At 48.5% G+C, this 17,272-nt stretch overlaps 1 protein-coding gene and 1 long non-coding RNA gene across 3 annotated transcripts in view; one reads left to right on the top strand and one right to left on the bottom strand.

The window, feature by feature from the left end:
* RILPL1 (Rab interacting lysosomal protein like 1) overlaps positions 1-12,933 on the top strand; it is a 36,280-nt gene extending 23,347 nt beyond the window's left edge. The window contains exons 7-8 of one of the 2 annotated variants that reach the window (XM_081841632.1): positions 8,190-8,277; positions 11,039-11,178. In XM_081841632.1, the coding sequence (XP_081697758.1) occupies positions 8,190-8,277; positions 11,039-11,044 (94 nt within the window). In that variant the 3' untranslated portion in view covers positions 11,045-11,178. Of the gene's footprint in view, positions 1-8,189; positions 8,278-11,038 lie in introns of both variants that reach the window. The other variant, XM_081841631.1, reaches the window with a different exon arrangement.
* A 2,350-nt stretch (positions 12,934-15,283) lies between these two features.
* On the bottom strand, positions 15,284-17,225 carry LOC309330965. The gene is made up of 2 exons (XR_014151671.1): positions 16,267-17,225; positions 15,284-16,214 (listed from the first exon to the last, which is right to left on the bottom strand). It is a non-coding gene; the product is annotated as an uncharacterized lncRNA (long non-coding RNA).
* Between the last annotated feature and the right edge of the window lie 47 nt (positions 17,226-17,272).

Raw genomic sequence — 17,272 nt, 5'->3', positions numbered from 1 at the left:
AGGGTCGCCAGCCTTCTTGGACCAGGGTGGGGGCACATTTTGAATTTTGAGAGAGTGCTGGGGCGCCAGTCACAAAATGGTTGCCTTGTGATGGCAGGGCAGTAACATGAAATTAGACAGAGAACAATCATGGTGAAGCTTTCCCTGTAATTGTATTTTCATAAAAGGTATGACCTGTTGGATTTCTGCTTGCAAGATTATAGAGAAACAATAAAAGTGCATTAAAGGGGGGGCAGCAGCTCTTTAGGACCTCAGGGATTCTTATTTCCTCATGTGCAAACAGTGCACTTTTCCGCCACAATTCCAACTTCACTCATTGGCTGAAAACACTGGCAGCCTTCTTCATTTCACAGAAATTACTCGGAAGGGTGACTTCTTCACACCTTTCTTTCTAGGAGGTCTAGAGATGTACTTAAAAAGAAAGAAAGCCCAGAGCCCAGGGCCCTTGCCTTGGTGTGCCAGTGAAGCTCATGGCAGGCACCAGGCTGGCACCCCCTGCCCTACTGCAAGGGGGGGGGGGAGATGTAGCCCTCCAGAATAGGGTTTGATTCCAACTTTTCTCCTGCCAACATGGCTAAACAGTCAAGGATAATGGCAACCCCTGGGGGGCCCCGGCTTCCTCATTCCTGCCCTGCTGCTCCGTGTGCCAATAGAAGACAATGCCAGGATGCACTGGCACCAAATCTGTTGGTACTGTAGTGCAAAAAGAGTGAGTGCCAGGCAGTGCATACAGTTAGATGCTTGCCAAGCTCTCTTGGAAATCTCTGGACCAGGGTGTGGGCTTCCCGGAAAACACTGGTGCTGCTGCCTTAGAAAATGGCAAGCACCAAACTGCAGTAAGCATGTGGTGCTTCACTATGTCCTTAGCATAAATTCCCTTGAAGTTCTGTTTCCTTTTGTTTTTTTCCTCCTCTTGAGACTATGGAGAGGGGATTAAGCAGGAACGTGGGTGGGTCCAAAGTGGCAAACTGCATTTTGAATCTCTATATGAGAGAGAGCTTTGTCCCAAATGTTTAGATGTGCCCAAAAAGAACCCCTTTTTCCCCACATTAGCACTTGCACCCTAAACCGTATTTCCTCCAAAGTAAGTCCTATTGATTCTCTTCGCGTTAAACTTTCAAAAGAAGTGTGCTTAATTTCCAGTTTGTGATTCATTACTCATTTGTATGTGAAAAGTACCTTTCCTTCAATTAGTCCTTCAATTAGTATCAGAGGTTCAGCAGTGGAGAGCACTGGCAAAGAGGTGTTTTGGGGAGGGACATCCCTCTCCGCTCCCCAAGCTATGTGAGATGCCAACACAGGATGGTGACTGTGTTGCTGTCATGTACAAAAAAAAAATATTGGAGGCAAAAACTTATTAGGAAATTTTTAAACTGTAAATCTTTGAGCAGGGATTTTCGTTTACATGGTTGTTATTTTTAAGAAGCCAGATCTACCTCGTTTTGTACCCTGAGCAAAAAGGGCCCTTTGTTTCAAAGGTTGTGTCACTTGTTTGTTGCTGACATGATGATCAGTGCTGGCTTTAAAAAGAAGACAAAAGCCCCTCTCTCTCTCTCTCTCTCTCTCTCTCTCTCTCTGTGTGTGTGTGTGTAATGACGTGGTGGGGAGGCTTGATGCAACCCAGCCAGCCAAGCTGTGTAATTGTAGAAAACCCGTTCAGAATAATAACAACTCTCTGTGTTGTTTTTGATTCTAATAATAGCATCTCCCAGAAGCAGCTCTGTTGGGAATGTCTCGGAGCTGTGTTTAGGTCAGAAGCAAAAAAGTGCTCTGGTGATCTCAGCTGTGTCCTTAATCAACAGAAACAAGTGGCATCTGCAGCAAATGGTTGCACTGGGATATTGTTCCCCTTCCAGGTCCCAACACGATGTCCCATTCCACCCCAGCAATCAGCCACCATCCATGCATAGAGAACATGCTCAGTCCTCATTGGGCTTTTTCTGTGCCCCCCTTAAGTTTTATTCTCCCACAGATGTTTGTTTGTACTTCTACAGACCTTTGGGTTCCCCCAAACCTGTTGGCATTTCCTGTCTTGTGCATGGATGGTGCCATTTTGGCTACATAAAGACAGGCGCTCAGCAAATGAATTTGCTATTAATGTATGGGTTGTGTGCAATGCAGCACTAAGTTAAAGCCAGTGGTATACTTCATTATTTATTGCACTTTTCCTCCAAGGAGCTCAAGGTGACATATACAGTTCTCCCCCTCCTTATTTAATCCCTGAAACAATCCTGTGAGAGGCAGAGACTGTCCCAAGGTCACCCAGGGAGCTCCAGGGCCAAGTGGGGATTTGAACTCTCTCACCCCGACACTCCAGCAGCTACACTACACTGGTGAAATGTTTCGTGCTTGTGAGACACGGTTGCCTAAGAATACATAAGCGACTTTTTTAGAAAGACCCCAAAATTGTTGAGCTGCAATTTTTTGATTGGCTTGCCTAAGATCCAGGACAAAACTCCACATTTTGGATATCCCGCCCCCCGGATAATCTGGACATATGGCAGCCCCAGGCATAATAGACGGTGCAATGAGTGTCTGCTAGAACAGCGGATTCCTCTTTTGCACAAAACTTACCCATCTGCTAGTGCAAGAGCCCTCAAATGCCTTTGGGAACTCAGAAGCAGGACATGGTGGAGTTAGTCTTTCCCTGTTTGTGTCTTAAACTCTAAGGTCACATCCGCAGTAAACACGTCAAGCCCTCTTGCACTACTTTAACATTCATGGGCAGGGGCGCCAACTCGAATAAAATAATGGAGGAGCAGGTAAGCCCTGCCCCACATAATCATATTACACGGTCATGCACACCATTTGAATGGCAATGCCCATCAACTTGGAGGGAGGGGCTGGACCCTTCCAGTATTTTGTTGGGTGGGCTGAAGTGACCCCAGCCCCTAGGAGTTGGATCCTATGTTCATACTCTCTAACGTTCCTCAGATGAAAATAAGGACATTTCTCACTCCCCTACAACTGACTCTCAATTGGTTTGATTCAGAAGGACTCGCCTTGAGATCAGAGGCTCTCTGGGGTGTTATGTAGTGAAGTTTCACCCTGGGCCAGCAGGGGGATACTGTATATAGTTTTCACTCAGGTCTGTAGATAGTTTTCACTCAGGTCCACGTCAGTTATTTTAGGCGGGAACTCTGGGCTGTTGTTGCTACAATGTTGACAGCCGGCTGCCTATAAAAGCAGGCCGGCTGAGCTGTTTGCAGGCAGTTCTATTCCAGCTTACAAAATAAAGAGCTACTTGGAGAAATCGCTGTGTCGTCTGCTATGTCAACCCACAACTTAACACTGGCGACGAGGATGGGATGGATGGACATCAGAGCACAGTGAGATGCGGCCAGCCTCTGAACTGAGCTGAATCACTGAGCTGAATCACAGAGCGAAATCACTGAGCGAAATCACTGGACAGAACCAATTCAGAGTTCACTGTTCTGGCTAAGAGCACTGTGTTCCATCCATCGCCCTTCACGCCGGCATCGGGAATCATGGCTTCACTTGTGCCTCTACCGCCGTTTGCGCCAGCCTCTGAATCATGGGACTCCTACCTCGCTCGGTTCGACTCCTACCTCCAAGCCAACGAGCTGACAGCAGTATCAAAGGATCGGAAGCGGGGCCTATTCCTCAGCCTCTGTGGGCCTGAGGTGTTTGAGACGGCCCGAGCATTGGTTGCGCCTGAAGCAGTCCAGGCAACACCATGGGACACGATCCAAGAGAAACTCCGCAACCACTACGCACCAAAGCCGTCCAAGATTGCTGCCCACCATGCGTTCTACCACCAGAACCAGGCAGAGGGGGAGTCAATCAACAACTACACCACCGCCCTGCGACAGGCTGCAATGCACTGTGAGCTCTGAGACTTAGACGATGCCCTGATGGATCGAATCGTCTGCGGGGTCCGGGACATCCATCTGCAACGGCGTCTCCTCGCCAAGCCAGACCTCACGCTACAGAAAGCCATTGAGGAGGCTGTGGCCTCAGAAGCTGCTGAACGCTCCGCCCAGGAGATCCGCAAGTCCAGCAGCCCGCATCTTGCTAGGGAGCCAGTTCCGGTGCATCATGAAGAGGCCAGCAGTGATGAGGCATCCTCCAGTGAAGACGATGACGTGCACCAGACAAAGCGGGAGCGCAGGAAGTTCCAACAGAAGTCCAAGGGCCAACCGGAATGTGCCGGCTGCGGAGGCAACCATTCCCGTGCCAAGTGTCGATTCAGAGACGCCATCTGTAGGAAGTGTTCCAGAAGGGGCCACATTGCTAAGGTCTGCCGATCGGCTCCGTCTGACACCCCCCCTTCATCGACTCGCAAGTCCAAGTCTTCACTCCAGTCTGCCAAGGAAAGTTGTTTCGCTCTCACCAACTGCCGCTGCCCGTCTGGAACCACGATTGGCCAAACCGACTCGCCTACGCGACGCAAGCTGAACGTCACGGTGCTCATTGAAGGAGCTCCATGTGACATGGAGATCGACACCGGGTCTGCCCTGTCCATCGTGTCATGGAGCACCATCAAAAGACTGGTACCCAGAGTGTCCAAAAGGCAACTCGACTCTCACCGCGTACACCTGAGAGACTACCAGGGAAACGACATTCCCGTGGTAGGCGTTGGCCGGTTCCGGATCGCCTTCAAGGATTTTTCGGGCCTGCTCCGGTTGGTGGTGGTCGAAGGTCAGCGGCCAAGCCTCCTAGGGCTAGACTGGTTTGATGCCCTCGGCCTGGAAGTCACCGGCATCAACTGCATCTCTAACGCAGAGACTGAGGGTCTGGTCAAAGACTTTGCTGAGGTTTTTGACGGCACCTTGGGGCAATATACAGGTACGCCCATCTCCTTTAGCCTTGATCCACAAGTCGCCCCCATCAAGCTAAAGCCACGCCGGGTTCCCTTTGCTCTCAAGGCTAAGGTGGACAAACAACTGGACAAACTGATCGCCCAAGGAGTTTTGGAGCCGGTTGACCACGCCAAGTGGGAAACCCCCATCGTCACGCCTGTCAAGCCAGATGGGTCGGTGAGAATCTGCGCTGACTACAAGTGCACGATCAACAAGGCACTTTAGCAGCACGCTTATCCGGTTCCTGTTGTCCAACACCTGCTGCATTCCCTGGGTGAGGGTAAGGTCTTCGCTAAGCTGGACCTTGCCCAAGCCTATCAACAACTGCCAGTCGATGATGCCACTGCTGAAGCCCAGACGATCGTCACCCACCGGGGGGTATTCCGTTGCCGCCGGTTGCAGTTCGGGGTGAGTGTGGCTCCTGGCATCTTCCAAAGCCTTATGGAGCGTCTCCTGCAAGGGCTTCCGGGCGTGGTACCATATTTTGATGACGTCTTGGTGTCTGCAGACTCACACCAGCAGCTGTTCGAGCGCCTCCGTGCCGTGCTGACCAGGTTCCAAGAGGCCGGGCTCAAGGTAAAGAGGGAGAAGTGCCAGATCGCCGTTCCACAGGTAGAGTTCCTGGGCTATCTTATCGATGCCTCTGGCCTTCACCCGACCACATCCAAGATCCACGCTATCCAGCAGGCCCCCACCCCAAAGAACAAGACGGAGTTGCAGGCGTTCCTGGGGCTGCTGAACTTTTATAACATGTTCCTGCCCCACAAAGCCACAGTGGCTGAGCCTCTTCACCGACTCCTTAGCACTAAGACGCCTTGGGCCTGGGGTCATCGGGAGACAGTGGCCTTCAACGTGGTCAAGGCTCTTCTTTCATCAGACAGTGTGCTGGTACAGTACAGTGAATCCAGGCCGCTGGTCCTTGCCTGCGACGCATCACCTTTTGGCATCGGTGCTGTCCTTAGTCACCGTTTTCCAGACGGAAGAGAAGCACCGCTCGCCTACTTTTCCAGGACGCTATCTCTGACGGAACGGAATTACAGCCAGCTCGACAAGGAGGCACTGGCACTTGTGGCTGGAGTGAAGAGGTTCCATGAATACCTCTATGGCAGGACTTTTGACCTCATCACTGACCACAAGCCACTCCTGGGCCTCCTCGCCGGTGATCATCCAACTCCACCGGTCCTCTCGCCACGCATGCTGCGATGGACTGTTTTCCTGGCTGCCTACCACTACCGGCTCATCCATCGCCCGGGGAGATCGATGGGCCATGCCGACGCCCTCAGCCGTTGCCCTCTTCCAGCATTTGTGGAAGACCCGGCTCCAGCTTCATCGCTCCTTCTGATTGAGGATCTTCCGGCAGCGCCTGTATCGGCTGCCACTGTGGCCTCCGCGTCTGCCCGGGATCGCACCATCAGCCGGGTGCTCAACTGGGTGTGGAGGGGGTGGCCGCAAGGGCCTTTTGCATCGGAGTTCCAGCCCTTCACAACCAGACAACATGAACTCTCAGCTCATCGCGGCTGTCTGCTGTGGGGAGACCGCGTCGTGATTCCCCAGGGACTCCGTCAGCGCGTCCTGAAGGCTCTGCACGTTGGCCACCCGGGAATTGTCAAAATGAAGGCGTTGGCTCGGTGTTACGTCTGGTGGCCTAATATGGACGATGCCATCACTGCCTGGGTGTCCGCCTGTCAAGCGTGCCAAGAGTCGAGGCCTGCACCACCGGCAGCTAAGGGACACACCTGGGAGACGCCAAAGACACCCTGGTCGAGGGTGCACATCGATCTGGCTGGCCCCTTTCACGGCCGGACCTTTATGGTAGTGGTGGATGCCTATTCCAAATGGCTGGAGGTCGCCCTGATGCCCTCCACCACTACCGAAGCTGTCATCCGGGTGCTGCGAGGCCGGTTTGCAACGCATGGGTGTCCTGATGTCCTTGTCTCTGACAACGGACCGCAGTTCACGTCAGGCACGTTTGAGTGGTATCTTTTGGGACTGGGCATCCGCCATGCCCTAACGGCACCCTTTCATCCATCCAGCAACGGGCAAGCGGAAAGAATGGTGCGCTCGGCAAAAGAGGCACTGGCGCGCCTGGACCGGGGAGTCTGGCATGAGCGGGTCGCCGAATACTTGTTCGTGCAACACATCACCCCTCATGCGGCCACAGGGCGGAGTCCTGCTGAACTGCTTATGGGCCGCCGCCTCAGGTCACCGCTCGACCGGCTACACCCGGACTTTGCCGTGGCTGAACCCCCAGGCTGTGCCAACGCGCCACGGTCATTTGTCCCAGGAAACCAGGTCTTTGCCCGGAACTATGTGGGGGACATTCCTTGGGTGCCAGCCACAGTAGTGGGAGTCACTGGACCTCGCTCGTACCAGGTGGCACTCGAAGACGGACGCTTGTGGCGACGGCACATAGACCAGCTTAGGCGCAGGGTTGGGGACTTGGACACTACTGAGGTGCCCCCAACTGCGCTTGTGGCTCCAGAAGAGACACGTACAGATGGCGAGGCCCCACCTACACCTCCCTCGCAAACTGCCAGCGTGGAGCCAAACCAAGCCGCTTCAGAGGGTCTGCCAGACTTACCACAGACTCAGACCACTCCACTTGCGGAGGCTCCACCCACAGCAGCGGATCCAGGGGATTTGGTTCCAACGCCACCTAGGGTCGCACCACAGCCTCAGCAAGAACTGTGTGGCCCTCCGGACTTGGCTACCAGTCCCCGGCGGTCTGGCAGAGTTCCCAAGCGCCCAACTTATTTAAAGGACTATGTTGTTGGACATGTATCACTGTTGGTCTAAGTATGGGAAATGTAACCGATATGCTTTTGTGCCTAATTGAACCATTACGCGTAGTGCTGTATATAAGGAAACCATTACGATTGTAACTAATGCCTTATCTCGGTGGGGAGGGGTGTTATGTAGTGAAGTTTCACCCTGGGCCAGCAGGGGGATACTGTATATAGTTTTCACTCAGGTCTGTAGATAGTTTTCACTCAGGTCCACGTCAGTTATTTTAGGCGGGAACTCTGGGCTGTTGTTGCTACAATGTTGACAGCCGGCTGCCTATAAAAGCAGGCCGGCTGAGCTGTTTGCAGGCAGTTCTATTCCAGCTTACAAAATAAAGAGCTACTTGGAGAAATCGCTGTGTCGTCTGCTATGTCAACCCACAACTTAACATGGGGCAATACAGACCCTTCCCCACCTTCTTGTAAAAACATTGTCCTTTGTGTAAGTCAGCACCCGTGTCTGTCGTTTCCCTTGGCTTCCTTGATTTGCTTCCCCTCTCTCCTGTGCTTGTGTGTACTTGAATACCTTTTAATTTCTTACTTAAGCCTCTTTTCTCTTTTGTGTCTGTGCTTTCCCAACCAGGATGTTTACAGCTATAATGCCTATGGTAGCTGCCGGATTGATCCCTGATGATCCCACATTGCAGCCAATAAGAAGACTTATGTCCCTTGTAGGAACTCTCTTTTTAATTGGTTATTGTGGAGTTTTTGTTCTCCTATTTGTGCATGATGTGTGGCTGTTCCTCACCTTAACCTTGGCTGTATTCTCCTTGGCTGACTGTGGGATCATAAAACCTTTTTTTTGAAGATGGCCAATCAGAATGCTCCTCTGCTGCATGATGTAACCGCTTTTTTACCAGGTAGTCTGTGCCCCTTTGCACTTTCTTCTAATGCAAGAAGGGGGACCTCTGGCCTCACCAATGTTGCTGGACTCTTAACTCTCACCAGCCCTAGCCAGAATGCCCAGCGGCCAGGAATGATGGGAGTTGTAGTCCAGCAATACTTGGCGAGGCACAGGTTACCCATCCCTGGTTTAATAATTGGCTTAATAGACAAGGAATTTTAATTGAGAGTTTTTCAAGCAAATATGTGGACAGTTGGTTAAAAAATTATACATGACCACAGGTCCTTCCTACCATCTTGCTGGCCCTTTGGCCCCCAGTGCTCTACCTGAAATTCCCTTGCTTGTCTGGCTACAACTTATAAGCCTCCTTTGTTCAGCTGGCATTGTGCTGCCTTTGTAGAATTGTCACTTTGTCAACACTCTGATAGTGAGCCATTCCCATTCGGCAGCTAGGATGTGTTTAGGCATCCATGACGTGTACTTTGCCAGTGATGGAGCGGGTGTTCAGACAAACAAGAACCTATTGTTGACCTATTAGATAGGAGCATATTAATCACTAATGTTGTTTAATCTTGCTTTTGAAACCTGCCTACTGACAGATCACAGCAATTTTTGTTTCTATTTTTAAATTTAATCGCAACAGGTGAAAATACAATATGCAATATTGATTTAACTGACAAAGCCCCAAGTGTTAGGTTAGCATAGCCTGTCATCTTACATGTCAGCTTGTAATGGGTATCAAACCTTGAAACAGCAATGAACAAACATTGTCAAGTTGGCAACCTAGGTTTACGACCTGGTTGTAATGCCCACAGACCATCCCAAATTGGAGTAAAGGATATATTTGCTAACATGGATGCCCAAACACAGGTGCTCACCTTTGTATGTCATGGCTGGAGACCTATCTCAAGTTTGGAGGTGCCAGCATCAACTTTGTAGGTGTTTGGGCTACCAGGACACCTGGGCTGTCCCCCTCTATCCTGCTTCTAAATTCAATGTATATTTTAATTGTGGCTGTCTCAAAGAAGATGGTTGGCTTCTTCTGCTTCTGTTGGACTGTGCTGTCCCAATAGAAGATCATAGTGTAATTCAGGTTATAATCCTAAATTCATGTACCTGAGACCCAAGCCCCATTGAACTGAAGGGTCTTGGTTCTGAGTAGATGTCATAGGATTGTGCTGAAATGCTACTAACTGTGAAGTGTACACTGCCCAAATTCTGACTGACTGTTGAATTTGTGCTCTTAAAAGTCTGGGTTTTGGACTCGCACCTGTCAAATAGCTACCCCAACTTCTTCCCAGTCTGCATAACAAACTGTTTTTGGAAATGAGGGGATTTGGGCTAGATTTGCACATAGGCACACAAATAACTGGAACTGTGTATATTGGGAGACCCTCTGCTTAGTCTCTGCATTTATCCCCACAACCCATGTTACTAATTGGAACCTGAGACTGACAGAGAAATAGCTTGCCCAAAACTGAATCAAATAAAATTTTAACATAAGTCTCTCTGATGGAAGGATAATTGCCAACAGCTTTCAGCTGGCTGGAATTAGATCTGTGCTTGTCACAAAAACCTGTTCAAAATCTGGCCTGTTGGAAAGTCCCCTCATTTCTAAGTGGGCAGAATTTGGCTGGAGTGGCTGGAAGGGGGCAAGTTACAGTTTCATTGAGTGTTTATAATAGATAATTCAAAAAATGCAAAGAAATCCCTTTCCCTAAGGTATTACTAAGGTAATAATAATTAGAACATTGAAATGTTGTTCTCCCTAGTTGTTGACTTTTTTTATTTCCTTCACTTGGTGTAAAAACAGGAAGCAATGTCACTTGAGGTAATTGGTACAAAATCACAGGCCCCCTCCAGATAGTCTGCCATCTGCCCATAATCCCATGGCATGCAGGGGGTGGGAGTGGGCCTCTTGGTCCTGCCCCCTCTCAGCTGTTCTTGTGTTTGCGGGGAGAGCATTTGAGGAAGAGGCCTGGCTCATGAGGCAGAGTGAGGCGGCCGCCTCAGATACAGAATGTGTGGGGTGAGGTGTGGACAGCACTGGATGTGTCATACGGCCTGCCTTGTGGGGCCCCCCACCCAGCTATCCTGCCCTCGGGTGCAGTGGAAGACTATTCCACTGCCATTGTCAATGGACGATTCAGCTGCCAATCTGGTCAGCTTTTATACATGGGAGACAGGTGCCATATTGGCCTTTGCCTCAGGTGGCAAAATACCTTGGACCCAGGACCTGGGGGCACCTGCTCTGTGCACGTAAACTGCCCCCTGTGACTTGGAATCTAGCATATTATGATGGCATGGAGAAATACCTAAAGAAGGCTTACACTTTTCCACTAACGGTACTTATGTGCTTCTTGTCCCAGTTGAGAGGCTGTTTCTAAACCTGTCTCCCCCAAAACAAGAGATTTCTCTCCCCTGTTAGAATATGGCCTGGTTTCTTGCATTGCTTGGCCATGTTTGTTGCATCACTTAGCACTGAAAGATGTTTTCAAATCCTTCCTCCAAGTTTCAACGCCTTAACCTGTGTGGTGTTCCCACCCTTTTTCTCTCTCCTCTTCTCCACACCCCACTTCTCTTGGAAGGTTTAGTTTCTTTTCCCGTGATAAGAAACGGATGCCAGCGATGCAGAGAAATGCCCCCTTTCAGAGTTCCTTTGGCGAGTGGGCCAACTCTAACAAAGACGATGCATACACCGAACAAGGCCTGGAGGCCCTACAGCACCTGTGACTGGAGCCCAGGGATTGCGGTTGCAGTGGTAACAGCACAAGAAAATATGAAGGAACTTGTCTAGTGGATTGTGGCGTCTGGATATGGCTCTCCTCCCCATTCCAAGCCCCTTACCCAGTTGGAATGAGGGGTTTCTTTTTCCACACAGAATCCCTTGATGTTTACTTGGTGACTACACTCCGAAAGCAAGATCCTAGGGCCTCTGTAGAAGCAATGGCTTTGTCTACTCTGCTCTAGCCACCCTGCAGGGTCGTTGCTGTGTGCTAATTTAACAAGCCTGTGGGTTGTTTTTGAAAGCTTGCATTCACTTCACTTAACACAAGTTCACTTTAAACCAAAAAAAGAGATCTATGTTGTTGCTGAAGAGTTGCATTCAAGGTCCTGCTAAGGTCTGAAGACTCCCCTTGCCCAGTTTATTGGGGATGGGAACTTCGTCCTGATCATTCAGCCGTCATCTTCCTCTAATGATTGTTCTAGAGGAGTGGCGTCTAGTCATAGCTGTCATGCTCAAATGCAAGTCCTGTTTGCAGCTGAAGCAGGACCGACCTTTTGCAGGAATGAATCCATGGTGGAAAAAGACTAATGCAACATACTGGAATTGGATCGCCTTCCAAATGGATCAGGACTATGTATTATTATTTTTGGTTTGTTATTTATAGTGCCTAAAGCATGGTGTACAAGGTGATGGTGCCTTGCATTTTTGCTATGAATTTTCTGATGTATTAATGGAAACTAAACACCTGAAATTTATGCTAACCCTTTTAAAAATTCCTCCTTGTATCCTAACCTCTTCCCCCTCTGTCATTGCGAGGGCAGTCTCTTCTACAGAAAACACAGGTGTTGTCTCTTCAATAGCTTTGGGAACAAAAGTAAGTTTTGAAACAAATTTTGCCTATATGGAGCCTGCTGCACACTAAATGTTTAAAGTAGTGTCCTCCTCAAGAATTCTGGGAACTAATGGGCTACGGGTGCTGAGAGCTGCTAGGAGACCCTGACCCCTTCACAGAGCTATAATTTTCAGACTTCCTGCGAAGGAGGATTTATTGCTAAACCCTTCTGGGAATTGTAGCTCCGTGTCAGGAATAGACATCTCATAACAACTCTCTTGTAACAACTTGCAGCACCCTAGAGTAGTTATTGCCATGACTGTTTAAAGGGGTATGATATGGCTTTAAATGTGCCCCTTGAGTGATCGGTGCTGGGGACCCTGCTCACAGTAGGGCTGTGCCTGAGGTGGCTTTGCTACATGGTTCATGATCTATCGATGTGATGACAGGGCTGTCAAACTGACACACTGTGCTTGTGTCTGAGTTTTTTCACCTATGTTACACATACTTGCCTACCTCCAAGGCTTTGTGCCATTTGGCAAGGTCAGGGAATATATTTTCAAAGTTGATGTAAGAAGTCTCCATGAAATCTCCTGCCTACCCCATGCTTAAAATAAGTGTGTGATGAAGGAGTCAGCTCATACCTATGAGGTCCCATGGATGCTGATGTGGCCAATAGCCGTGCCCCCAACCCTGGCAACCCATTTGGCATTATAGTGAGAACAAATGAAACTGGCGACAAAGTGTTGCCGTGTATCCCCCACTCCCAGCAGGAGTGTTCTTGATCAAGGTTCCAGCCAGCCATTTCCTCCAAGAAGGTCCCTCCTTATCCTACCATTTTCCATATTACTTTTCCAACTGGCATTCAACATTCCGAGGCTGGTAAGCCTGCTCCATCTTCACTGGGCTTTATTTAATAGGCAGGCAGGAGCTTTTCAAAAAAAGAGAGGGAGGATGTTTTCTTGTACTTTTGCAAACCTCTGGGTTTCCCAGAGTGTATTGTTACCTCCCTCTTGTTTCTCAGCAATCTCATTTTGGCTCCATTCATGCTGTCGCTCATCACCTATGTTTGCTATGAAATGGAATGATGTCATGTGTGTGTAGGGCTCCCCCCCACCCCAAACTCAGTGGGAACTTGATTGGTCATTGTTCAGTGTTGGTCAATTGTCCCATTTTGGTGTATTAGCTAACTGCCAGCTTTCTGCTTCCCCCTCACATATTCATTGGAGATAATGCAGGGGTTTGTGCGAAGACCCTTCTCTTCCACACAGTATATTAGCTATGACTTTGCGCTAGATGGTCCCCTGTTCAGACCTCCCCTTCACAACTTAGTGGCCTTAACCAAGCTGCTAGTCCCTCAGCATCACATCTACAATACAGGGATAAAAAATTCTGGACCACAAATCCATTGCGGACTGTTGTAAAGGTTATCAAAAATTTTCAAGCATTTTTCTGAGTTAAACATAAATGCTATATAGATAAGAATTACATTTATGGTTCTCAGCATTGGGCTAATAGCATATGTAGAATACTAATAGCATAGTGGATCTTCTCTAAATAGCAGGGCCAGTGTATAAAATACCTTTTTAAAAAAGCTTGCCATTCCAGAACATGGAAACAAACTAGCCTAGGGTTGTATCTGGTGTTGATCATATGCAGAGTAGACCACTGAAAATAATGAACGTGACTAACTTGGGTCCATGGATGTCAATGGGCCTTCCCTCAGCAGAACTTAGCCGGATGACCTTTGAGCTAAAAATCACTTTAAGTCTGGTAATTCCTGTCTTAATTTGGTTGCGGAAAAAGCAAACCAAGATTTCTTTCTGGTGGCCTCTGATGATCACAGTACTCTATCTATATATAAAGGGAGGCTGGTAGTATTGGTAAGACTTCTTGGCCACTGTTTTTACGTGGTGTGGACACTCCAAGTATCTCTAGAGCTGCCACTGTCACTAACAGCCCCGGAATTCAGCTGTAAGGGTTTTTACTTACAGTGTTCTTCCAACTGGAAGAGTTCCTATCTCATGTGAAAGACCGGCTTCTTGGAACAGGGCCTGGTGTTGCCTGGCAGCTGCCTGGACCCACCTAATCCTTAAAGAAGCCACTTATGTGGCCAAAACAAATTTTTTCCTGTTGGGAATAAGCCTGTTTAAGGCAAGTGTTGGTAAATTTAAGGACACTCGTTCCAGTAATTTCAGCACACAGGGCAGCCTGCGCTGACCTGATGCCCTGCAGATTCTGTTGGACTACAGATTCCTTCAGATGGGAGTTGCAGTTGAACAACATCTGCACCAGGTCAGTGAAGGCTGAATTAAGGCAATACCTTCATTAAACCAACCAAAAAGAGTAGGCCCATTTAAATTAGTTGTGTGCTTTAGTTTCAGTAGAAGGGATGCGGGTGGCGCTGTGGGCAAAACCTCAGCGCCTAGGACTTGCCAATCGCATGGTCGGCGGTTCGAATCCCCGCGGCGGGGTGCGCTCCCGTCGTTCGGTCCCAGCGCCTGCCAACCTAGCAGTTCGAAAGCACCCCCGGGTGCAAGTAGATAAATAGGGACCGCTTACTCTTAGTCCCTTCTAGCATGACCAGATGGTAAACGGCGTTTCCGTGTGCTGCGCTGTCTACGTGACCCGGAAGTGTCTGCGGACAGCGCTGGCTCCCGGCCTATAGAGTGAGATGAGCGCACAACCCTAGAGCCTGGCAAGACTGGCCCGTACGAGATGGGGTACCTTTACCTTTACCTTAGTTTCAGTGGGTCCATTCTTAGCTGTGTCACAAAATAGCATGCAAAGCTTTTGAATCCTCCAGTTGCATCTAGCCTGATGCAGAGTTCTCAGGAACTCAGAAGCTTGTGAGCACAGTTCTTTTGTCCACATTTTGATTGGTATAATAAATGTATTGCTTTGTTCTAATGTATATTTTGGAATTACAGTGGTACCTTGGTTTACAACCGTAATCTGTTCCGGAGGTCCGTTTGTAAACCAAAACAGGTTGTAACCATAGGCACGCTTTCGCCAATGGGCCCTCCAAAAATAATTTGTTTGTAATCCAAAATGGGTTGTAATCCCAAGAAAGGTTGCAAACCAGGACATGCACTTCTGGGTTTGACATGTTTGTAATCCAAAACGTATGCAAACCAAGGTGCCACTGTACTAAAGTGCCCCTTAAAAGAATTGGGTTCTCTACTGTAAAAGAACTCAAGGCTGGAGAGTCTTCAGCTCACAGAGTTTATGTCATTCCCAGTAGCCTGTATGGGGATAGATGGACCAGTGGTATGACTTGGCATATGGCAGCTTTTAATACTGAATTTTAAAAATGGGTTTAGGGGATGACTGAGATTTCTCTAATGTAAGCAAACCCAACTGATCCCAAACACCTGTAAGCAAAGGCAGTTCCCCTTGGATTCTCAAAGGGACTTGCTTCTCAGTTAAACTAAAATCCTACATGCACAGGATGCAAATCCCATTTAACTCCTTTGGAAAGTTGCTTGAGTAAATAGGCTTAGGTCCAGGCTGCAGGCAAGCTAAGAACTGGGCTGCTTGATAGCAGTTTTGCAGCTAAATGTTCAATTACTTCATGTCAGGCCATGCAGCTAAAGTTCTTCCAAAATTCAGAAGCAATGATTGGGGCAGGGCCTTTGCCTCCTAAATTTATGTTTCTTGTGCAGCTGCAAAAGATGGAGAAGCCTGGCAAGCCATTGCTTCATCGCGTCTGGTTGCCATCACTTGACATTGTTATAGCTAAACATTGTGGGTAGTTGTGCTGATCTACTAAAAATACTACTCCAATAGGCAGAATCCCTTTATTGCATGGATGGGGAACGGATGGCTCTTCATATATAGTGAGACTCTTAGTCCCTTCTAGCATGGCCAGTGACCAGGGATAATGAAAGTTGTAAACCAAGTCTCAGGAGCGCCACAGGATCCCTAGGCTTGTTTTATCAGAACCAGCAAAAATGTCATGTTTTGAGTTCCCCAGAGTTCTTCCATGAGCTAGATGCTAAACAAAGCAGGGCAGAGGAAGAGATAAAATACTACACAATGCTAAAGCCCGAGAGCAACCCTGTATTATTTACCAACTTGATTTGTAGCCATATGACACAAGACATTGCGAGCAAGTTAGTGGGCTGGAGGAGGACAAGGACGGACCATGGTTCCTCCACCACTAGTCCACTGGGCTTCCATGGTAGCCATAACAGAATAAAAGCTGCTTTCATGGGAAGCCAGAAATGAAAGTGGGGCTGGATCATTTGACCCACCCACCCCACAAGCCTGTGTATTTCCTAAGAGCTTGCTAAGATGCTAGCCTGTGTTTCCAAGCTTGATACAGAGGAGTGGTCAACAGAACATATTAAAATAGTAAATTTTTTGAATTTATTTATTTACAGGGCTGCCCTACAAGCCTGCAGTTTTCAAGTCGAGTGTACAATTCCTCCCGGCTGCCACGAGCTGTGGATTTCAGGACTTTAACATCATGCCAGTCAGTAGAGCATGAGACTCTTAATCTCAGGGTTGTGGGTTCAAGACCCATGTTGGGCAAAAGATTCCTGCACTGCAGGGGGTTGGACTAGATGACCTTTGTGGTCCCTACGAACTCTTATAATTCTTTGATTTTTCTTCCCTCCCCAGTTCTTCTTAAATTAGTAGTATTTTGGAAAACTGGAAAGCATTTTTTGTTGCTCCTAATACAGATTAGGTTTTGGATTGTATTTAAAAGCTTTTGGCATGTAGCTCTTTTTTAAAACTCTTATTTGCTATTTGTTCTCCGACTGCTCGTGAAGAAGTGGAGAGAGCTGCCCCAAATATGCAGTTCGTCCATTTCCCATGGCTCTGTGAACAGAGGCAGTCTGATGTATCCCAAGAACTTGACCTGTGCAGCAACATCAGCAGCTGCCTTCTGTCCGTGAGGTCATCATTGGAACTGTGTGTACAGTGGAGGCTTCTCTATTAGGGCAAATGGGGCAGTGCCCCACCAATCTCAGTCTGCCCTCAGCAGCTGCCAGCTGCCTGCCTTCTTAAAACCAGGCCAGGGAGATGGCACTGACTTAGCAGGGAGAATGGAGACAAAACTATGGTTAGTTCCACCCTTTCATTGGCTCTGGCTCCACCTCCTGTTGGCCTCCTGCTTTACAGCCTACCTGTCCTAATGGACACCAGCCACTTTGGACTATAGTATGAATGCAATAATGGAAATCCTTGTTAATATTTTACATGCTTAAGTGTTTCCCCATAGTCCTATGATTTTAAAAGGGGGGTTTCCCCATA

This window comes from Podarcis erhardii (assembly GCF_964252035.2).
Source record: "Podarcis erhardii genome assembly, chromosome: 15".
NCBI lineage: Eukaryota > Metazoa > Chordata > Lepidosauria > Squamata > Lacertidae > Podarcis > Podarcis erhardii.
Note: the sequence above shows the minus strand (reverse complement) of the source record. Positions and strands in the feature narration are given on the sequence as shown.